Source organism: Hyperolius riggenbachi, chromosome 12 (assembly GCF_040937935.1).
Source record: "Hyperolius riggenbachi isolate aHypRig1 chromosome 12, aHypRig1.pri, whole genome shotgun sequence".
Taxonomy (NCBI): Eukaryota; Metazoa; Chordata; class Amphibia; order Anura; family Hyperoliidae; genus Hyperolius; species Hyperolius riggenbachi.
Genome location: NC_090657.1, coordinates 157,980,019 through 158,004,602, shown reverse-complemented (window position 1 = coordinate 158,004,602; position 24,584 = coordinate 157,980,019). Strand labels below are relative to the sequence as shown.

At 45.9% G+C, this 24,584-nt stretch overlaps 1 protein-coding gene and 1 long non-coding RNA gene across 2 annotated transcripts in view; one reads left to right on the top strand and one right to left on the bottom strand.

Moving 5' to 3' along the window:
- The window catches only part of LOC137541387 (uncharacterized), a 223,536-nt gene that overhangs the window by 170,595 nt on the left and 28,357 nt on the right, over nucleotides 1–24,584 (bottom strand). The gene's annotated exons all lie outside the window — the stretch shown is intronic.
- APCDD1L (APC down-regulated 1 like) overlaps nucleotides 13,869–24,584 on the top strand; it is a 46,738-nt gene continuing 36,022 nt past the window's right edge. The window contains exon 1 of the mRNA XM_068262660.1: nucleotides 13,869–14,016. Coding sequence (XP_068118761.1) covers nucleotides 13,977–14,016 — 40 coding nt within the window. The 5' untranslated portion in view covers nucleotides 13,869–13,976. The remainder of the gene's footprint in view (nucleotides 14,017–24,584) is intronic.

Sequence of the window (24,584 nt, the reverse complement as noted above, 5' to 3'; positions counted from 1 at the left end):
TGTGTGGCACTTTTTTGCAGCCTAACTGCGCTAAGGGGTCCAAAGTTCAATGAGCACCTTTAGGCTTTACAGGGGTGCTTACAATTTAGCACCCCACAAAATGTCAGGACAGTAAACACACCCCACAAATGACCCATTTTGGAAAGTAGACCCTTCAAGGTATTCAGAGAGGGGCATGGTGAGTCCGTGGCAGATTTCATTTTTTTTTGTCGCAAGTTAGAAGAATTGATTTTTTTTGGTCACAAAGTGTTATTTTCCGCTTACTTGTGACAAAAAATAATATCTTCTATGAACTCATTATGCCTCTCAGTGAATACTTTGGGATGTCTTCTTTCCAAAATGGGGTCATTTGGGGGGTATTTATACTATCCTGGAATTCTAGCCCCTCATGAAACATGACAGGTGGTCAGAAAAGTCAGAGATGCTTGAAAATGGGAAAATTCACTTTTTGCACCATAGTTTGTAAACGCTATAACTTTTACCCAAACCAATAAATATACACTGAATGGGTTTTTTTTTAATCCAAAACATGTTTGTCCACATTTTTCGCGCTGCATGTATACAGAAATTTTACTTTATTTGAAAAATGTCAGCACAGAAAGTTAAAAAAATCATTTTTTTGCCAAAATTCATGTCTTTTTTGATGAATATAATAAAAAGTAAAAATCGCAGGAGCAATCAAATAGCACCAAAAGAAAGCTTTATTAGTGACAAGAAAAGGAGCCAAAATTCATTTAGGTGGTAGGTTGTATGAGCGAGCAATAAACCGTGAAAGCTGCAGTGGTCTGAATGGAAAAAAAGTGGCCGGTCCTTAAGGGGTAGAAAGCCCTAGGTCCTCAAGTGGTTAAACTCAGTAGTACCCGGCCAGGGCCGGCCTTAGGTTTCACAGCCCCTGAGCGAAAGCTGATTTTGGTGCCCCCCCCCTCCCCATCCTACACACACACACACGCTTTGCACCACGCATTATAGCAGTGGCCTGTCCCTCAAAAAAATGCCCTCACACTCAGTGTAGGCAGGTAGGCAGCCAGGTATAGGTGCCCTCAGTTTAGCATCTTAGGTGTAGGTGTCCTAAGGCAGCCAAGCATAGGTGTATAGGAAGTTAGGTGTAGGTCCCCCCATAGGTAGCCAGGTGTAGGTGCCTCCAGCTATACTGCTCCTCTGCCTGCCCAGGTCTCCCCCAGCTATACTGCTCCTCTGGGCCTCCAGGTCTCCCCCCACCTATACTTCTCCTCTGCCCCCCCCCCAGGTCTCCCCCCAGCTATACTGCTCCTTCCTCCCCCCTGGTTTCCCCACAGCTATACTGCTCCTTTGCCACCCCCCCCCCCCATCTATACTGCTCCTCTGGGCCCTCAGGTCTCCCCCAGCTATACTGCTCCTCCCCCAGAAATACTGCTCCTCCCCAGGTCTAAACCAGCTATACTGCTTCTCTGCCCCCCCCCCCCCCCCCAGGTCTGCCCACAGCTATACAAAGGCTTACAATCTAGAGGTAGGGACACGAAAGGTAGGGGACCAGAGTACAGCTATGGGTTTAGAGCACTTGTGAGGGGTGGTAGGCCAGAGTGAAAAGGTGAGTTTTGAGGGCCTTGAAGATGTTGAAGGAGGGGGCTGCCCTAATGCATAGGCAAACGCAGGGGGGGGGGGGGGATTACAGCTGCCTAGAATCCCCCCTCAGAATAGGGCTGTTGTAGTGTCTGGGTACAGGCACAAGTTGAGGCACCAGAATGTGTGCAGGTATCCTGCAGCCCACAACACTGTGCTGCTGCCTGCACTATGTGGTGCCCTACCCCGTTTCTTCCCCTGCTACAGTTGACTTTAGATGTAGCAGCAGTGTATGTACAGAGCATGGAGCAGCTCTGGGGAACTTAACAGAGCACAGAGTCAGGTATGAGCACAGCCCTGTGCCCTGCTGTGTGATGCTTTACTTTCCCCTTCATTACCATTGTCGACTGTCCTCATTTTTATCTGTATCCACATTGCTCACAATCCCTTGACTGTTAGCTGGTCGGTCGGGAAATTGCATTACGTGTACCCAGCATGATATCCTTCTCATTATTATACTGTATTGTCCGTGGCTGAGGGAGACCTTTCAGGAATCCCTCCCCCCCCCCCCCCCTTGAAAACTCTGAGTTTGCCCCTGTAATGGGTGGAGGTAGGGAGTTCCATAGTGTTGGAGTAGCTCTTGAGAAGTCCTGGAGGCGTGCATGGGGCTGGGTGATGCGGAGGGCGGTCAGGCGAAGTTCATTGGAGGAGTGGAGTGAGCGGCTAGGTGTGTACCACTGAGTAAGATCGGAAATGTAGGTTGGACAGGTTTTGTGGACAGATTTGTAGGTCAGACACAGTATCTTGAATCTGATTCTGGACTGGATAGGAAGCCAGTGGAGGGATTCACGGAGGGGGGCTGCCGTTGTGGAGCGATGGGAGCAGTGGATAATTCTGGCTGCCGCATTCATGATGGACTGCAGCACGGCTATTCGGGTCATAGGGAGACCAGACAGAAGGGAATTGCAGTAGTCAAGGCGGGAAATTATGAGGGCATGTATGAGGAGATTGGTGGTGGCAGAGGTCAGGAACAGGGACGGATCTGGGGGGGGGGGGGGGCAGGCAGGTCTCTTGCCCCAGGTGCAGTTTGTTGAATTCTTAAAAAGGCGGCAAAATTTGGATGGGGAATGGCAGTTTAAGCGCCAAAACCTGACCTTTAGGCGAGAAAAACCTGACCTTGCCCCAGGCGCAACTTGGTCTAGATCCGTCCCTGGTCAGGAAAGGGTGGATCTTGTAGATGTTGCGAATGTGGAAGTTGCGGGATTTTGAGAGGTTTTGGATGTGGGGATTGAAGGAGAGTGCGGAGTCCAGGGTGAAACCCAGACAGCGGTCTTGAGAGGTAGGGCAAATGGTAGTGTGGTTAACAGTGACATGCACATCTGGGAGGGTCAGATATGAACGGGGTGGGAAGATAATAAATTCAGTTTTGTCTAGAATTAGTTTCAGGAACCTAGCGGACATCCAGGAGGAGATGGCTGATAGGCAGGAGGAGACCTTGTCCAGGCCCGTTTCTAGGGGCGTGCCACCGCCCGGGGCGCTGTTGGGAGGGGGGCGCTATAATGGAGGGGGGAGCCGGAGCCGTGGGGAGGGCAGCCCGACCTCTTCCTCCCTCTCCCGGGCGCCCTCCGTGCTCCCCCCTCAGATGCAGAGCGAGCAGCCAGGAAGCGCTGTATACAACTCACCTGCCTGGCTCCAAGCGCTGCTCTCTCGCCGCTGATCTTCCCTTCTCTGCATAGATGCTGATACACACGCTGCTTCCGGCTAAACAGGAAGCAGCATGTGTATCCGCATCTATGCAGAGAGAAGAGACCGGCGGCGAGAGAGCAGCGCTTGGAGCCAGGGAGGTGAGTTGTAAACAGCGTTTCCTGGCTGCTCGCTCTGCATCTGAGGGGGAGCACGGAGGGCACCCGGGAGAGGTCGGGCTGCCCTCCCTGCGGCTCCGGCTCCCCCCTCCATTATAGGGGACAGCTACCTATCTAACCTATCCTGGGGGCACCTACCTAATCTAACCTACGCTGGGGGGCAGCTACCTAATCTAACCTACACTGGGGGGCAGCTACCTATCTAACCTACACTGGGGGCAGCTACCTAATCTAACCTACACTGGGGGGCACCTACCTAATCTAACCTACACTGGGGGGCACCTACCTAATCTAACATACACTGGGGGGCAGCTACCTAATCTAACATACACTGGGGGGCACCTACCTAATCTAACCTATACTGGGGGGCAGCTACCTAATCTAACCTACACTGGGGGGCAGCTACCTATCTAACCTACACTGGGGGGCAGCTACCTAATCTAACCTACACTGGGGGGCAGCTACCTATCTAACCTACACTGGGGGGGGGGGCAGCTAACTAATCTAACCTATACTGGGGGGCAGCTACCTATCTAACCTATACTGGGGGCACTTATCTAACCTGTATTGGGGGCACCTACCTAGCTAGCCTATACAGGTGGCAACTATACTGGCTACCTATATTGCAGGCACCTACCTAAATAACCTATACTGGGGCACCTACCTATCTAACCTATGCTGGGGGCAACTATTCTGGCTACATATATTAGAGGCACCCACCTAGCTAACCTGTACTGGGGCACCTACCTATCTAACTTATACCGGGGGAGCCTGCCTATCTAACCTATACTGGGGGCAACTATACTGGCTACCTATACTGGAGGCAGCTACCTGGCTAACCTATAGTGGGGGCAACTATACTGGCTCACCTATGCCTGGCTACCTATACTGGGGTACCTATTCTTGGCTACCTATACTGGGGGGACCTATCAACCCTTATACTTTACAACTAGACCTGGCTAACCTATACTGCGGGCACCCATACCTTGCTCAAGGGGGGGGGGGGGGGGCGCAATTTTTACACCCTCGCCCTGGGTGCATTTTAGCCTAGAAACTGCACTGACCTTGTCCATGGTAGTGGAGGATATGTCAGGGGTGTGGAGGTAGATCTGGGTGTCATCAGCATACAGATGATAGTTAAAACCCATTGAGGAGATAACCTTGCCAATCGAGTATAAGTGCGCTTTGCTGCAGCTACTCTGCAGGGACCTCGGGACATGATAGCTGGGCGGAGACCTGGAGGGCCAGCCCTAGGCCCCCGGCATAGATACCGCCGTACCCTCACCCACTTTCATCCACAGAAAAAAAACATCCTGTCCAGTCTGTAAGGTCAATCCATTTAAGTCATAAACTGATCAAAATTCCGAATGGGCAGCATGTTGGGTCAGATCTGCGGCGGATTCGCCGCATGGTCATTTGCATTACGTTCCTCAGCGGTCTGTGCTTTGGCTGAAACAGCGGTTTGGCACTACAAATCACCAGAAGAGGTTTGCCTAGCCCCACCAAACGCGTTGTGTGTGCAAAATAAATACAATTTTCTTCTAATACTTTCAGCATGAAACCCCCTATCCATTAATAAAAAATAAAAAAAATGCAGCATATCACATAAATAGGCAGCATCACTTAAACATAACTAGGCAGAGTTACCTGGCTTCTGTGCTGGCTGGTCTGGCTGGCCTGCTGCCAGGTTATCTGGCATAGCGTTACCTGATCTTTTAGTGGACCCCATCCCATGCTCCTATGGGCCTCCCATTGAGGCACCGCAACTCCCAGCATGCCACCATAGAAGAACCACAGCTCCCTGCATGCCCCCCTAAAAGCACCACAGCTACCAGCATACCCATGATTGATGCACCACAGCTCCCAGCATTCCTTCCATTGAGGCAACACATCTCACTCTGCCCGAGGGACATCTAGGGCACCCCAGAATAGATCTGGGGCACGTGCCACTGTTCTTTGGGGCTAGCAAGGCCCCTGGCAATCGCCCTCCATTTGGAGGGTCAGTGGTCTGTAGTGGTCTGGCCATGATTAGTACCAGTACCTTTTTAAGATAGCAACCACCACAATACACCACGTTTGGGACATCCGACTGGAGGCGGGTTTATGACTCTCCACCTGCCTGATGGGTTTGGTTGCCTTCCTTGTCATGCAACCTACCTTTATAAAAAGCATTTCATCTGTCGTTTTTCTTTAAGGGGTCAACCCACCTCATCTCCCCCTCAATATCTGTAATAGAACACTGTGTATTACATTTCACCTTCCATCAGGTTACAGCAGGCAGGCAAAACAATGAAAGAGGATTGGCGGCTATAGATGACCCAGCTTCACAAACTTCCTGTGCACCTTATTATTTATTATTTTACACACGCTGCACTTCCACTCATCCTCCACCAGAGGGAGACAAGGAGAGCAGCATCTCCAACTGACAGATATCTCATCTATGTCAACGAGATGCTCAAAAATGTGTGTGCAAATCCTACGCTAACTAAGCAGCTAGGAACTGGACTGATCAAAATCATCAGCAACTGCATTAAATTCGTCCAATGCCAAGCATCATTAAGGTGCATAAAATAACGAGTTCCATACAGACTCACCAATCTCCTTCTACACCCCCCTTACGATGCACGCATGCACGCACGCACACACACACACACTAAAAAGTACATAACCATAATATGGTAGGACATCACACTATATCTATGGTAGGATTACATATTGAGCTCTTCTGAGCAGTGGCATAGCTAAGGAGCTGTGGGCCCCTGTGCAAGTTTTACATTGGGGCCCCCTAAGTACTCTGTACATAACAATTGATACAGCACACCAAAACCTGCCAAGGAAAACAACAGTGTAATGCTGGGTACACACTATGAGATTTTATAATCGATTTACTGTCAGATCGATTATTTTCAACATGTCCGATTTGCTTTCCGATCAATGTCCGAGCATTTTCCAATCGATTTCCATTAACCTGTAATCGGAATCCGATCGTAAAATGCTCGGAAATCGATCGGAAAGCAAATCGGACATGTTGGAAATAATCGATCTGACAGTAAATCGACCATAAAATCTCAAAGTGTGTACCCAGCATCAGAGGTGCAAGAAGGGGATGGGGAACAGCTTGTTAATGATTACTACTATTCAAAGCATCTATAGAAGTGAATATTGTCAGCACAACCAATAAAGAGCTAATACTGTAGTCGAGGGTGGGCCCCTCGGGACCCCTCTGGCCCAAGGACCCAAATGAGGTTGCAACCTCTGCACCCGCTATTGCTACGCCACTGCCTCTGAGGACAGTCAGGGGCATGACTATGTACTCTGTAAAGTGCTGCAGAAGATGTCAGTGCCATATAAATACATAATTACAATATGGTAGGGCATTAGGCTATGACTATGGTAGGATTAGATTGTGAGCTCCTCTGTGGACAGTCAGTGACATGACTATGTATTCTGTAAAGTGCTGCAGATGTCAGTGCTATATAAATACATAATGATAATATGGTAGGACATTACACTATGACTGTGGTAGGATTAGATTGTGAGCTCCTCTGAGGGCAGTCAGTGACATGACTATGTACTCTGTAAAGTGCTGCAGAAGATGTCAGTGCTATATAAATACATAATATTAATATGGTAGGACATTAGACAATGACTATGGTGGGATTAGATTGTGAGCTCCTCTGAGGACAGTCAGTGACATGACTATGTACTCTGTAAAGTGCTGCAGAAGATGTCAGCAGCGCATGAGACCGAGCAGCCCGGTGGGATGTGGTTCTCACATGGAGCCTGGAAGGTGAGTTTGTACTACAGTCATGTGGGTTAAGCCTCTCTTTCACCGTCAAAGCCAATCTCCTAGAGAGGTCCCCACGCTAACGGTGGAAGCATCCTACACATACAATGAGCATATCCATGATTGGTCACATGTCTGATATACGATAAAAAGCCTGAGAGCAAACTTACCCGAGGTCGCCCACAGGGCCATGAGCTCCTAACCTCGTAGGGTGCAGTGTGACATCAGGGGATGGGGACCACCAGAAGATTCCCTCTATACATGGCTAACCTAAACTTGGGCCCTTTTACCTGGCTAAACTATACTGGGGCACCTATACATGGCTAACCTATACTGGGGAAACTATACATGGATAACATATACTGGGGCACCTATACCTGGCTAACCAATACCTGGACATCTATTCCTTTCTTACCTATACTGGGGCACCTATAATTGGCTAACCTATACTGGGGCACCTATAACTGGCTAACATATACTGGGGGCACCTGTAGCTGGCTACCTATACTGGGGACACCTATACCAGGCTACCTATACTGGGGCACCTATACCTGGCTAATCTACACTGGGGAAACTATACATGGATAACCTATACTGGGGCACCTATACCTGGCTAACCAATACTGGGACATCTATTCCTTTCCTACCTATACTGGGACCCCTATACTTGGCTAACCTATACTGGGGCACCTGTAGCTGGTTACCTATACTGGGGACACCTATACCAGGCTACCTATACTGGGACATCTATTCCTTTATTACCTATAGTGGGGCACCTATACTTGGTTAACCTGTACTGGGGCACCTATACCTGGCTAACCTAAACTGGGGAAATTATACATAGATAACCTATACTGGGGCACCTATACCTGGCTAACCAATACTGGGACATCTATTCCTTTCTTACCTATAGTGGGGCACCTATACTTGGCTAACCTATACTGGGGCACCTATAACTGACTAACCTATACTGGGGCACCTATAACTGGCTAACCTATACTGGGGCACCTATACCTGGCTAACCTACACTGGGACATCTATTCCTTTCTTACCTATACTAGGGCACCTATATTTGGCTAACCTATACTGGGGCACCTATAACTGGCTAAACTATACTGGGGCACCTATATCTGGCTAACCTACACTGGGGAAACTATACATCGATAACCAATACTGGGGCACCTATACCTGGCTAACCAATACTGGGACATCTATTCCTTTCTTACCTATACTAGGGCACCTATATTTGGCTAACCTATACTGGGGCACCTATAACTGGCTAACCTATACTGGGGGCACCTTTAGCTAGCTAACCTATACTGGGGCACCTATACCTGGCTAACACATACTAGGGCACCTATATCTGGCTAACCTATACTGGGGCAACAATACCTGGCTAACCTATACTGGGGGCACCTATAGCTGTCTAACCTATACTGGGGCACCCATACCTGGCTACCTATACTGGGGGGCTAAATACCACATTGCAAATAATGTTCTCAAGCCCACGGTGCGGCACAATTTTTACACCCTTGCCCTGGGAGCAATTTAACCTAGAAATTGGCCTGTACACATGCGGCCAACTGCATGATATCAGCCCAACAGTCATGTGAGTTGATCTGCCGGATGCATTGGGCAAAACGCCTGTTATCAGTCTCTCATGTAGTCGTTTGCCACGCATACACATGCCTGATTGTTATGCAACAGACCACAATCAGACGACAATCAGGCGGTTTGGTTGAGCATGTGTACAGAGCTTTACATTGTTTTGCTTGTGAATTCTTTTGTGGTGTGTAGGAGTAAGAACAGAGGTGTGGTGAGGGCATGTCTGGAGGTGTGGCAGGGGTGTGTCTTAAGAGAGTCCCTCCTTCTTATCTCAAAAAGTTGGGAGGTATACTATGCATATGGGTTAGTGTAATGCATACATGTGAACAGGCACTTATTCTGTGCAGAGTTCCACCTTAATGCCACCATACGCCCTTCTCTCTGTTATTATTATTAATAAGCTTTACACGTTCTGTACAATCTCAGCGGACAGTTGTGAGGAATGACTCGCAGCGGAGGGGGGACGTGCTGGGCGCTTGTCTACGGAGGATCTCCATTGCAGCACGCTTACACTGAGTCATGTGACCTGTCACACTGAACTATGTGCGATGACATCACAAGAAGCGCTGACTGTGGTCTGTGTGACGTCACTGTTACTTTCCAAACACATCACCGTGTCACTGTTCAGCAAAGCCAAACATACTCACCTCTCCCAGCTCGCCCTGTTGCCCCACACTTACACTGAGTCATGTGACTTGTCACACTGAACTATGTGCGATAACATCACTACAAGCGCTGGCTGTGGTCTGTGTGAGGTCACTGCTACTTTCCAAACATGTGTCACTGTTCAGCACAGCCAAACATACTCACCTCCCCCATCTCGCCCTGCTGCCGCACACTTACACTGAGTCATGTGACCTGTCACACTGAACTATGTGGGATAATACCACTACAAGCGCTGGCTGTGGTCTGTGTGAAGTCACTGCTACTTTCCAAACACAGGTCACTGTGTCACTGCTCAGCACAGCCAAACATACTCACCTCCCCCAGCTCGCCCTGCTGCCGCACACTTACACTGAGTCATGTGACCTGTCACACTGAACTATGTGCGATGACATCACTACAAGCGCTGGCTGTGGTCTGTGTGATGTCACTGCTACTTTCCAAACACATGTCACCGTGTCACTGCTCAGCACAGCCAAACATACTCACCTCTCCCAGCTCGCCCTGCTGCTGCGCACACAGGTTGGCCAGGAATGCTATGGAAAAGACAGAGTGCTACAGGACCCACTAGTGTGAGAGAGATTGCTTTTAAGCAAACCTACAGTGAAAATAAACTTATGATATAATGAATTGTATGTGTAGTACAGCTAAGAAATAAGTAGCAAAGAAAAGAGTCTAGTTGTTTTCCAGTACAGGAAGAGTTTTTAAAAAAAAACGTTAGTTGTTATCCATGCAAAAGAGCTTCTCAGAGCTGTTACACCCACTGGCTGGAATACAGTCCTGTTTTCTGAAGCTCTTACAGCCAAGAAACAGTGAGAAACAGCCAGAGATAAGGTTTTATTGCATGAAAGGTTAAAGGGTCATTATTTCTGCTTTATTTTATAGCTTAAAAGACAGAGTGTGGTTTTAAAACTGCAAATATGACAGAATGATGCAATGTTATATAAAAAAAAAAGCTTTAAAAAGCGTGCATTGTATAGGATGCAGTGTGTAAGTTGCAGTGATTGCCATGTGTAGATGTAGTGATATAAAAGTGCAGTGTGTAGAATGATGCAGCGATATATAAAAAAAATGCTATATAACTGAAAAAGTACCAAAAATAGGTGAAAAGTCCTGTCGACTCCAACTCTGATGCCACAGCCCTGGTGATATCAGCGTGCAGCGTGTAGGATGCAGTGACTGCAGTGTGCATATGCAATGATATCAGCATGCAGTGCGTAGGATGCAGTGATTGCAGTGTGTAGATGCAGTGATATCAGAGTGCAGTGTGAAAGATGCAGTAATATTAGAGTGCAGTGTGTAGGCTGCAGTGTGTTGGATGCTGTGATTGCAGTGTGAAAGATGCAGTGATATTGGAGTGCAGTGTGGAGGATGCAGTGCTTGCAGTCTGTAGGATGCAGTTAGAGCAGTGTATAGATGTAGTGATAACAGTGTGTTCGGTGCAGTGTATAGGGTTCAGTGATTGCAGTGTAGATGCAGTGATATCAGAGTGCAGTGTGTAGGATGCAGTAATATCAGAGTGCAGAGTGCAGTGTGTAGGATGCAGTGTCTGGAATGCAGTGATTGCAGTGTGCAGATGCAGTGAAATCAGAGTGCAGTGTGAAAGATGCAGTGCTGTCAGCATGCAGTGTGTATGCAGTGATTGGAGTGTAGATTCAGTGATATTGAAGTGCAGTGTGTGTAGGATGCAGTGACTGTAATATGTAGGATGCAGTTATATCAGCCTGCAGTGTGTAGGATGCAGTGATTGCAGTGTGTAGGATGCAGTGATTGCAGTGTGTAGGATGCAGTGACATCAGAGAGCAGTGTGAAGGATGCAGTGATTGCAGTTTAAAGAATGCAGTGATTGCAGTGTGTAGATGCAGTGATATCGGAGTGCAGTGTAAAGGATGCAGCGATTCAAGTGTGTAGATGCAGTAATAGAGTGCAATGTATAGGATGCAGGGATATCAGCCTGCAGTGGGTAAGATGCAGTGATTGCAGTGTGCATATGCAATGATATCAGCATGCAGTACGTAGGATGCAGTGATTGCAGTGTGTAGCTGCAGTGTGTAACGATTGGGTGAAGCAACTCAGACGTCTGATTAAGTGGTGATCTGCAGTATCACCAATAATGCAAGTATAGATGACTGGACACGGTACTAAAGTGTTTTGGTGCAACAGTACAAAAGGATAGACAGACTTTACCAGAGGAGCTGGAAGGTCTATCAATAACAGACTGAGAAGTAAGACCTGACCTCACCAGAGGAACTGGTGGAGTCAAACTGAAGAAGCAGTATAGATTTAACTAGACCTTACCAGAGGAACTGGTAAGGTACTATCTGCAAGAGTGACAGTAAAGTTTGGCTAGACCTTACCAGAGGAGCTGGTAAGGTACTATCTGCCACAGTAACAGTGTAGCTTTAACTAAACCTCACCAGAGGAGCTGGTGGGTACAATCCGAAGAGCACCTCACCAGTGGCAAGGGCCCTCTAGTGAGTAGTGAGGTCAGACAGGCAAGGTTCGGCAACTGAGAGGCAGATACAGTACAGAATCGTGAGGCAGAAGAGTAATGAGTAATCAGGCAGAGGTTCAGCAACAGAGTCAGATAGGCAGAAGTACAGATTCGATAAGCAAATGCAAGGTCAGAGTATAGCCAGAATCATACACGGGTAAACAACAATATATATATAACAATAGTCCTAGTCTTGTGTGAAATCCCTGGTTTCCTCCCAGATCAAAGCAAACCGGATACTAGTCTAAGGTCTGAGCGCTAACATGAACGTATTCGCAACAGCAGACAGGTTGCGAATCACCAGTGAAGGCCTAAGAAGCAGAGGAGAGCTCACGGCCGCGCCTCTCACCTAATCAGCCAATCCGAGCGGCGTGAGCCACCTCTGACGTAAGCCGACCGGCAGGTCAGCTGACGCGCCTTCTACCAGCATAAAGGTCCTGTCTCCGCGCGCGCCCGCGTGAGACAGCGACCCTATGAACAAGAGAGAGTGCCGTCCCCGGCGTGCTAGACGCCGGCGGACCGGAAGAGGCCTAAGAACAGGGAACAAAGGCTGCTGCGGGTACACCCTGCGTGTCCACAGCCGCCATACTTGCGGATGTTACACAGTGATAGAGTGCAGTGTGAAAGATGCAGTGATATTGGAGTGCAGTGTGGAGGGTGCAGTGCTTGCAGTCTGTAGGATGCAGTTAGAGCAGTGTATAGATGCAGTGATATCAGTGTGTTCGGTGCAGTGTATAGGGTTCAGTGATTGCAGTGTAGATGCAGTGATATCAGAGTTCAGTGTGTAGGATGCAGTAATATCAGAGTGCAGTGTGTAGGATGCTGTGATTGCAGTGTGCAGATGCAGTGAAACCAGAGTGCAGTGTGAAAGATGCAGTGCTGTCAGCATGCAGTGTGTAAGATGCAGTGATGAATGTGTAGATTCAGCGATATTGGAGTGCAGTGTGTGTAGGATGCAGTGACTGTAATATGTAGGATGCAGTTATATCAGCCTGCAGTGTGTAGGATGCAGTGATTGCAGTGTGTAGGAGGCAGTGATTGCAGTGTGTAGGAGTCAGTGATATCAGAGAGCAGTGTGAAGGATGCAGTGATTGCAGTGTAAAGAATGCAGTGATTGCAGTGTGTAGATGCAGTGATATCAGAGTGCAGTGTGAAGGATGCAGTGATTGAAGTGTGTAGATGCAGTAATAGAGTGCAATGTATAGGATGCAGGGATATCAGCCTGCAGTGGGTAAGATGCAGTGATTGCAGTGTGTAGATGCAGTGATATCAGAGTGCAGGGTGAAGGATGCAGTGATTGCATTATGTAGGATGCAGTTATATCAGCCTGCAGTGTGTAGGATGCAGTGATTGCAGTGCGTAGATACAGTAATATCAGTGTGCATTGTGTAGGGTGAAATTGTTGCAGTGTGTAGGATTCAGTGATATCAGGATGCAGTGTATAGTATGCAGTGATTGCAGTGTGCAGATGCAGTGATATCAGCCTGCAGTGTGTAGGATGCAGTGATTGCAGTGTGTAGATTTAGTAATATCAGAGTGCAGTGTGTAGGATAGAGTGATTGCCGTGTGTAGGATGCAGTAATTGTCGTGTGCAGATGTAGTGATATTCGCCTACAGTGTGTAGTATGCAGTGTGGAGGACACAGTAATTGCAGTGTGCAGATGCAGTGATGTCAGCTTGCAGTGTGTAGGGTGCAGTTATTGCAGTGTGTAGGATCCAGTCATATCAGCCTGCAGTGTGTAGGATGCAGTGTGCAGATGCAGTGATATCAGCCTGCAGTGTGCCAGTGACAGAGGGGAATGAGGGGAGCAGTATGAATGAGCAGCCAGCATGCATTGTAATTACAGTCTGCAGGGTTCTGCTAGTCCCTCCTCTCCCCAGTTTAGCTATAACTGCCGGGCTGTAGAGGCAGTGAGGACAGGCAGCACATGAGCTCACTGCAGCCGCCTCTGTGTTACACACTGGAGAGCATATCCCTCTCACCACAGCTCCGCTAGCCTTCCACAGGGTCCCCAGCCTGGCAGGGATGGCATCTGGATGGTACTGCGCCCTCAGCTGCTTTCTAGGTAAGCAACAAGTTTATTATTCCATAACTGCCAGATGTTCTGCATGAGAGAGCGAGAGAGAGAAAGTCGGTGGAGATACATTACTGCAGAGAGAAAAAAAGAGTTTGTGCAACTTCTGACACTGGCCTGACTTCTGCCTGGACTCTGCGGATCCCAATCCAGCCCCGACACAGCCAATTACCCTCCTGATTGCATGTCACTAGGGACTAACCTGACTGGCTACAGGATACGCACATCCCTCAATTATTATTCATGTTGGATAATTCACCACAGCGCACTGCAATCGTACCACTATTTACACCATCATGCAGCGCACCTTACATCATGTACACAACGCACGTCAGCCGTATGCCGCACAATACTCAAATCATGCTGCCGGTCCTTCACCGCACACTACGCAAAACACGCTACCAGTCTTAAACCGCGCAATACGCAAATCATGTACACCGCTCCTACCCCGCACAAATACGCAAATCATGTACACCGCTCCTACCCCGCACAAATACGCAAATCATGTACACCGCTACACTGCACAATACGCAAATCACACACAGCAATCTTACCACTATTTACACCATCATTCAGCGCACCTTACACCATGTACACAACGCATGCCGGTCCTACACCGATCAATATGCAAATCACGCCGCCGCACCTTCACCGCACAATACGCAAGAAATGCCACTAGTCTTACACCACACAATACGCAAATTATGCACGGCAACTTTACCACTACGTACACCATCATCCAGCTTACTTTACACCATGTACACAACACATGCTGGCCGTATGTCGCGCAATACGCAAAGCACACCGCCAGTCCTACACCGCACAATATGCAAATCATGCACTGCGATTTTACCACTATTTAAACCATCATCCAATGCACCTTGCACCATACACGCTCCTACATTTACACATTATCATTTATTATTATTAAATGATCTTTTCTCCCAGGACATACATTTGTATCTTCTCTATAAGGATTGGTGCACACCAAGAGCACTTCTGAGCGCTTTTAAAAACACCATCGCTTTGAAAAGCGCTTGGCTAATGTATTTGAATGGAGTGGAGCACACCAGAGCGATGCGATTTTCTCCCAAACGCAAATGCGGGTCCTGCAGCATTTCTGCTGATTTCTGAGGCGATTCAGCCTCAATGTTAAGTATAGTAAAGTGGAAAATCGCTCTGGAAATCGCTAGATCAGAGCGATTTTCCAAGCGTTTTTGATACAGAAGCTGTACACTTCCAGCTCTACTGTAACAAAATATAAAAAACGCTACACCAAAACGCTCCAAAAATCGCTAGGCATGATTAGAAAATCGCTAGGCACATGCCTAGATTCGCCTAGAAAAATAACTTCAAAAAGTGCTGAGCGTTTGCAGTTACGCTATTGCTTATTGGTGTGCTCTGGTCCTAAAATAACTTTTCAGCACCGGACAATTTAAAAAGTACTAAAATGTAGGCAAAGAAGTAAAATGAAAGTTAGAGTATTTTTTTACTTGCTGGTGGCATAAAAAGTATTTATAAAATATCTCCTGGGTGAAAAACTCACGAGAAAAGTGCCCTTATCTGTCTCATCTCACAGCTTATCTCTCCTTATCCAGCTTATCTCACAGCTTATCTTTCCTTATCCGTTTTATCTCACAGCTTATGTCTCCTTATCTGTATTATATCACAGTGTATCTCTCCTTATACGCTTTGTCTCACAGCTTATCTCTCCTTATACGCCTTATCTCACAGCTTATCTCTCCTTATCCAGCTTATCTCACAGCTTATCTTTCCTTATCCGTTTTATCTCACAGCTTATGTCTCCTTATCTGTCTTATTTCACAGCTTATCTCTCCTTATACGCCTTATCTCACAGCTTATCTCTCCTTATACGCCTTATCTCACAGCTTATCTCTATTTATCTGTCTTATTTCACAGCTTATCTCTCCTTATACGCCTTATCTCACAGCTTATCTCTCCTTATCCGCTTTGTCTCACAGCTTATCGTTCCTTATTCCACCTTATCTCACCGCTTATCTCTCCTTATCAACCTTATCTCACAGCTTCTTTCCCCTTATCCGCCTTATCTCACAGTTTATCGTTCCTTATCCGCCTTATCTCACAGTTTATCGTTCCTTATCCGCCTTATCTCACAGCTTATCGTTCCTTATCCACCTTATTTCACCGCTTATCTCTCCTTTCCTGTCTTATCTCACAGCTTATCTCTCCTTATTTGTCTTATCTCTGAGCTTATTTCTCCTTACCTGTCTTATCTCAAAGCTTATCTTTCCTTAGCGGTCTGATCGCACAGCTTATCTCTCCTTACCTGCCTTGTATCACAGTTTATCTCTCCTTATCCATTTATCTCACAGCTTATCTTTCCTTATTGGTCTGTTCTCACAGCTTATCTCTCCTTACCTGTCCTATCTCACAGCTTATTTCTCCTTATCTGCCTTCTCTCACCACTTATCACTCATTATCTATCTCATCTCACAGCTTATCTCTGCTTATCTGTCTTATCTCACAGCTTACCCCTATTTATCAGTCTTATCTCATAGCTTATCTCTCCTTATCTGACTTATCTCACAACTTATCTCTCCTTATCCATCTCATATTACAGCTTATCTCTCCTTATCTGTCTTGTCTGACAGCTTATTTGGCTTGTCTCATAGCTTATCCCCCTTTATCTGTCTCATCTCACAGCTTATCTCTCCTTGTCTAGCTTATCTATCCTTGGCCCATATGCAATTCACTTTTTCACCTGAGTTTTCTCCTAGGAGATAATTTTTCATCTTCAATTTAAAATAATTTTCCAGCACTTTTCAAGTTAAAAAAAAGTACCACAAAGTAGGTGAAAAAGTACTATCAAAATTAGTTTGAGTATTTTCTTGCTTGTTGATGTTTTAAAAGGCATTTTTTTGACAAGTTAAAAAATATCTCCTAGGTGAAAAGATGAATTGCATATGGGCCCTTATCTGGATTATCTCACAGCTTCTCTCCCCTTATCCGCTTTATCTCACAGCTTATCTCTCATTATCCATCTTATCTTACAGCTTATCTCTCATCTGTTTTATCTCTCCGCTTATCTCTCCTTGGCCCATATGCAATTCAATTTTTCTCCAGAGTTTTCTCCTAGGTGATATTTTTAAACTTGTCAATAAAATACGTTTTTATGCACCAGCAAGCAATAAGATACCCTGAATAATTCTGGCAGTACTTTTTCATACTCTTTTTGGTACTTTTTTAGTTGATAAGTGCTGGAAAGTTATTTTAAATCCAAAAAGAAAAATTATCTACTAGGAGAAAACTCAGGTGAAAAAGTGAATTACATATGGGCTCTCTTGGCCCATATGCAATTCCTTTTTTCACCTCAGTTTTCTCCTAGGTGATATTTTCAAACTTTCAATAAAATGTCTTTAAAATCATCAGCAGGCAAAAAAATACTCAAAATAATTTTGATAGTACCTTTTCACCTGCTTTTTGGTACTTTTTCAATTGCAAAGTGCTGAAAAATTATTTTAAATAGAAGATGAAAAAGTATCTCCTAGGAGAAAACACTGGTGAAAAGTGAATTGCATATGGGCCCTTGGCCTATATGCAATTCACTTTTTCTCCTGCATTTTTTCTTAAGTGATATGTTCAGATAGTGTGATAAAATGCCTTTTAAACTAGACAAGACAAGACAAATAACATTTATATTGCGCTTTTCTCCTTGCGGACTCAAAGCGCCAGAGCAGCAGCCACTAGGGCGCGCTCTATTGGCAGTAGCAGTGTAAGGGAGACTTGCCAAAGGTCTCCTACTGAATAGGTGCTGGCTTACTGAACAGGCAGAGCCGAGATTCGAACCCTGGTCTCCTGTGTCAGAGGCAGAGCCCTTAACCATTACACCATCAGCCAACTGCTACCAGCCAGCTAGAAAATACTCAAAATAATTTTGATAGTATGTTTTCACCGACTTTTGGGTACCTTTTCAATTATAAAATGCTGAAAAGTTAATTTAAAGAGAAGTTGAAAATTATCTCCTAGGAGAAAACTCAGAAGAAAAAGTGAATTGCATATGGCCTCACAGCTTATATCTTCTTATCTGTCTTATCTCACAGTTTATCTCTCCATGGGCCATATGCAATTCACTTTTTCACCTGAGTTTTCTCCTAGGAGATAATTTTTCATCTTCAAATTAAAATTACTTTCCAGCACTTTTCAACAACAAAAAAGTACCAAGAAGTAAATTAAAAAGTACTATCAAAATTATTTTGAGCATTTTCTTGCTTTCTGATGGCTTAAAATTCATTTTATTGACAAATTAAAAAATATCACCTAGGAGAAAACTCAGGATAAAGAGTGAATTGCATATGGGCCCTTATCTTTCTGATCTCACAGCTTATCTCTTCTTATCAGTCTTATCTCACTGCTTATCTCTCCTTATCCGCCTTATCTCACAGAATATCTCTCCTTGGCCTCGATTCGCTAAACAGCGCTGCTATAGTAGCGAGAGTTAAAAGCAACTTAGGAGCAATATGCACGCAATGCGCAGTCAGGCAGCGTAGCGTGCGCTCCTTTAAATGCCGGGTGCTGCTGAGAAATATTGCGGCCGCCTCTATGTTAATTAATGCACGCTACACTGACAGGGCCATGCGTAGCATGCACTCGCTAGTATTAACCCTTGCAGCTTGAGCGTGGTAGTTGTGATAAATCAGCCACCTTGGCTCATATGCCATTCACTTTTTATCTCCTAGGAGATCATTTTCCTCTTCTTTTTCAAATAAATTTTAAGCATTTTACAATTGAAAAAGTACCCAAAAGTTGTTCAAAAAGTACCATCAAAATTATTCGGAGTATTTTCTTGCTTTCTGGTGGTTTCATGACACGTTTTGAATAGATCACCTCCGAGATAACTTCTGTATCTGGAATGTGACATTTGATGGGACCAGGACCAGGAATGACAGTGAGTTCTGTCAGCATTTTAGGTGAAAATCCTTTTTAGGCACAAACTTTACAAACTGTGAACGGCTCTTGTAGTTGCAAGTGGTTTCTGGACCGAGAGATTGGCTGATGGATGCAGGGGATTGTGCCCCACACGTGATGCAGCTCTGTCGTGGTATCGATATGGATCGGCAGACTTGTGATTAGTGACAGCACTCCAGGCCCGTTTCTAGTGCCGGGTAGACTGGGTGGCCGCCCTGGACGAGGTGGTGGAGCGGCAGAGTAGGGCGCAGTGGCAGGGGAGAGCGGGCATAGCTCATGACAGCTCACCTTCCGCGATCCACGCTTCCTCAATCTTCTTTCTACCAACTGTCGCGTTGGTAACAGCACCCCCTGTGATGACGTAATCACATGTCATCACAGGGGGCGCTGTTACCAACGCGACAGATGCCTGGGAGGAAGAAGATTGACGAAGTGTGAATCAACGAAGGTGAGTTGTCAAGCGCAGACCCTCCCACCCGCCCCGCCGCTGCTACCTATACTGGGAGCATCTATTTACTGGGACTACCTATGCCTAGCTACCTATCCTGGGTGCACCTATGTGTAGCTCCATATACTGGGAGCATCCATGCCTAGCTATCTATACTGGAGGCACCTACACCCGGTTTCCTATACTTGGGGCATCTATACCTGGCTACCTATACTGGGGGCACTTATACCTGGCTACCTATACTGGGGACACCTACACCTGGTTTCCTATACTTGTGGCATCTATACCTGTCTACCTATACTGGGGCACTTATACCTGGCTACCTATACTGAGGGCACTTCTACCTGGCTACCAATACTGGGGACACCTATACCCGGCTACCTATACTGGGGACACCTATACCTGGCTACCTATACTGGGGACACCTACAGTGGTGTGAAAAACTATTTGCCCCCTTCCTGATTTCTTATTCTTTTGCATGTTTGTCACACTTAAATGTTTCTGCTCATCAAAAACCGTTAACTATTAGTCAAAGATAACATAATTGAACACAAAATGCAGTTTTAAATGATGGTTTTTATTATTTAGTTAGGAAAAAAAACTCCAAATCTACATGGCCCTGTGTGAAAAAGTGATTGCCCCCCTTGTTAAAAAAAATAACTTAACTGTGGTTTATCACACCTGAGTTCAATTTCTATAGTCACCCCCAGGCCTGATTACTGCCACACCTCTTTCAATCAAGAAATCACTTAAATAGGAGCTATCTGACACAGACCAAAAGCACCTCAAAAGCTAGACATCATGCCAAGATCCAAAGAAATCCAGGAATAAATGAGAACAAAAGTACTGTAATTGAGATCTATCAGTCTGGTAAAGGTTATAAAGCCATTTCTAAAGCTTTGGGACTCCAGCGAACCACAGTGAGAGCCATTATCCACAAATGGCAAAAACATGGAACAGTGATGAACCTTCCCAGGAGTGGCCGGCCGACCAAAATTACCCCAAGAGCGCAGAGAAAACTCATCTGAGAGGCCACAAAAGACCCCAGGACAACATCTAAAGAATTGCAGGCCTCACTTGCCTCAGTTAAGGTCAGTGTTCATGACTCCACCATAAGAAAGAGACTGGGCAAAAACGGCCTGCATGGCAGATATCCAAGGCGCAAACCACTTTTAAGCAAAAAGAACATTAAGGCTCATCTCAATTTTGCTAAAAAAACATCTCAATGATTGCCAAGACTTTTGGGAAAATACCTTGTGGACCGACGAGACAAAAGTTGAACTTTTTGGAAGGTGCGTGTCCCGTTACATCTGGTGTAGAAGTAACACAGCATTTCAGCAAAAGAACATCATACCAGCAGTAAAATATGGTGGTGGTAGTGTGATGGTCTGGGGTTGTTTTGCTGCTTCAGGACCTGGGAGGCTTGCTGTGATAGATGGAACCGTGAATTCTACTGTCTACCAAAAAATCCTGAAGGAGAATGTCCGGCCATTTGTTCGTCAACTCAAGCTGAAGCGATCTTGGGTGCTGTAGCAGGACAATGACCCAAACACACCAGCAAATCCACCTCTGAATGGCTGAAGAAAAACAAAATGAAGACTTTGGAGTGGCCTAGTCAAAGTTCTGACCTGAATCCTATTGAGATGTTGTGGCATGACCTTAAAAAGGCAGTTCATGCTAGAAAACCCTCAAATAAAGCTGGATTACAACAATTCTGCAAAGATGAGTGGGCCAAAATTCCTCCAGAGCGCTGTAAAAGACTTGTTGCAAGTTATCGCAAACGCTTGATTGCAGTTATTGCTGCTAAGGGTGGCCCAATCAGTTATTAGGTTCAGGGGGCAATTTCTTTTTCACACAGGGCCATGTAGGTTTTGAGTTTTTTTTCTCACTAAATAATAAAAAACATCATTTAAAACTGCATTTTGTGTTCAATTATGTTATCTTTGACTAATAGTTAACGGTTTTTGATGAGTAGAAACATTTAAGTGTGCCAAACATGAAAATAATAAGAAATCAGGAAGGGGGCAAATAGTTTTTCACACCACTGTATACCTGGCTACCTATACTGGGGACACCTACACCTGGTTTCCTATACTTGGGGCATCTATACCTGTCTACCTATACTGGGGGCACCTATACCTGGCTTCCTATACTGGGGGCACCTATACCTGGCTACCGATACTGGGGGCACCTATACCTGGCTACCGATACTGGGGGCACTTATACCTGACTACTATACTGTAAATCGATGAAAGATTGCACACCACCATTGAGGTGCAGGGACCCATACAAGTCAAACGAGAAGATCCAAGAGGTCCGCACACTCAAGTAGTAAATTTCCAAGATTTATTCAAACAATGTGACAACGTTCCATTCCAAATACCAACGATTCGTTTCGGGGCCCCGTGGGGTCCCCTTTGTCAAGGCAACACAAACAGAATGTTTGCCCCGAAACGAATCGTTGGTATTTGGAATGGAACGTTGTCACATTGTTTGAATAAATCTTGGAAATTTACTACTTGAGTGTGCGGACCTCTTGGATCTTCTCGTTTGACTACTATACTGGGGACACCTATACATGGCTACCTGTACTAGGGGCACCTATATCTGGCTTCCTATACTGGGGGCACCTATACCTGGCTTCCTATACTGGGGGCACTTACAGTATACCTGACTACTATACTGGGGACACCTATACCTGGCTACCTGTACTAGGGGCACCTATACCTGGCTTCCTATACTGGGGGCATCTATACCTGGCTTCCTATACTGGGGGCACCTATACCTGGCTACCTATACTGCTTGCAAGTGCAACTATACCTGGCTCCATGGGAAGGGGGAGAAGCGATTTTTACAACTTCGCCCTTGGTGCAATTTAGCCTAGAAACTGCCCTGTAGCTCTCGATTATTACATTATGCCGTCAGATTGTAGAGATGGGACACACACGTTAGATAAAAGTCATGTGAATGCTTCTGTCCGCAGAGTGTTACAAACAAGGACTCTGTATGCAATGCGGGGACACGGTCATACCGACTGCAGAGAGACCGACGGGGGAACGTTCATTGCAAAGGAGCCACACATGCGTACGTCAGCCAACAGTCATTCATGATCATTAAGAAGTGCGGAGGAGATCTCCTCCACACCTCTTAATGACCTGTACCACCAAGCTGCAGCACTTATCTTCGGACTTGAGAAGTATTGTCTTTTCAAAAAAAGGTTTACTGCCTGATTGTTTATACCATTTTTTTTAGAAGAATTTGAATTAAAGCATTGAAGTTTTTTATCTATACTGGCGAGATGCTCCTGGATTCTTTGCTTCTTAAATATATATCCCGACTGATTCTGATCTTTATCTGGATGTTGCACTGCTTGGCTAAATCCTCAGTGTATGGCAGTTTTGAAGAGGATATTATTATTGTATATTTATATGGCACTGACATCTCCTGCAGCACATTACAGAGTATATAGTCATGTCACTGACTGTCCTCAGAGGAGCTCACACTCTAATCCTGCCAAAGTCATAAGTCCATTGTAGTCTATTGTGTGTTGTTTGGCTCTCTGGCTGATGTTTGGCTGTAGAGATCTCTTATTTCGTGTCGGTCCCTCTGATGTGTGTATCATCTGCTTTGTGCTGAAGCAAAACCTCTATTCTCCTGAAGGTGGCACAGTCAGCAGCTGCCAATATTCCCTATAATGTCCCTAGCAAGGCAGTCAGATTGTCTGTTGATTGGAAATAATTGAGGTAAGATGAGCTGTTGAGCGCGGAAATTTTGTCACTGGGCCAATCAGAGGCCCCCAGTGTAGGTCCAAGCAACCAATCATAGGAGGGAAGGCTCTGCACTCCCCTCCTGTATATAAAGCGGTGGCCATATCCAGAGCACTGTCCTTGCTAGACTCTGTGGCTCTGAGAGCATCTCCAGGCCATATTGTTCCACAGCAAGAGCGTTTTTTTGTGTACATTTTCACTCCTTTCATTGCTCTAATACTATATTTGATACTTTTATTTAGCTAGCTAGGCCAGTGATTAACTTAAGTTAGGGCTGGTTCACACGGGCGTCTGCTGAGTTTTTACTTGGCATTGCGTTCAAACGCCAGCGTTTAAACGCCAGCGTTTAAAAGCTAGCTTTTGAAAAGCGTTCAAGGCTAGCAGTTCTGGTCTCTGCTATTGTTTCCACGCGTTTACTGCCTCTGAAAGCAGCATGTTGCTTTTGAGACTAGACGCAACGCTGGGATCTACTGCCAGGCTTTCATGAAAGCCTGCAAAAGCCAGCTCTAAACGCTCCCATTCACTTGCATGGGATGGCAGTAGATCCCAAAAAACGCTGCATCTGAAACGCTGCGTTAAACGCCACAAAAACGCCCGTCTGAACCAGCCCTAAGGGTTAGTTAGTTAGTTAGTGAATGTAGTCTTCAGTGACAGTGTACTGAGTGCTGTGCTTAGTGCACGCAGGTGTTCACTGATTTCACTGCTCTATTACTGTATTTGATACTGGTATTTAGCTAGCCAGCCAGTGAGTGATCACCCTAAGTTAGTTGCAGTCACTCAGTGTAGTCAGTGACATTATACTGTGCCAGTGTGCAGTTACTTTGCTGTGCGTAGTGCAGGCAGGCAGGTGTTCACTGATTTTCTTGCTCTATTATTGTATTTGATACAAGTATTTAGCTAATTAGCCAGTGATCACCTTAAATAAGTTGTAGTCACTCAGTGTAGTCAGTGACATTCAGGGCTGGACTGGGCCCACCAGGAAAGCTTTCATCCCCTGACCCCCCCCCACCGGATCCCGCCTCCCCCCCCCCCCATTTTGGGCTCACATACGCATGTACTCTAGAAATTTTGCTCTATCTAAATATACATAATTTGGTAGGACATTAGATTATGGTAGGGAATAGATTGTGAGCACTTCTGAGGACAGTCCCGAACAGGGAGATGTCCACATGCGGCGCGCTAATATAAATGGGCGTCACCACGCACTGGAACATGGACGTGGTCATGATGGGTCATGGTCAGACTTAAAAATACACAAAATAACAAAAAAATACACAAAATAAGTAGCAGTGTTATTCACAGAGATTGGGTCCCTGCCCCCCTTTCCCAAAGAAAAATAATACAAAAAATGTAGCAGCAGTTTCCATACACAATGCAATCAGATTGGCAGCAGATTT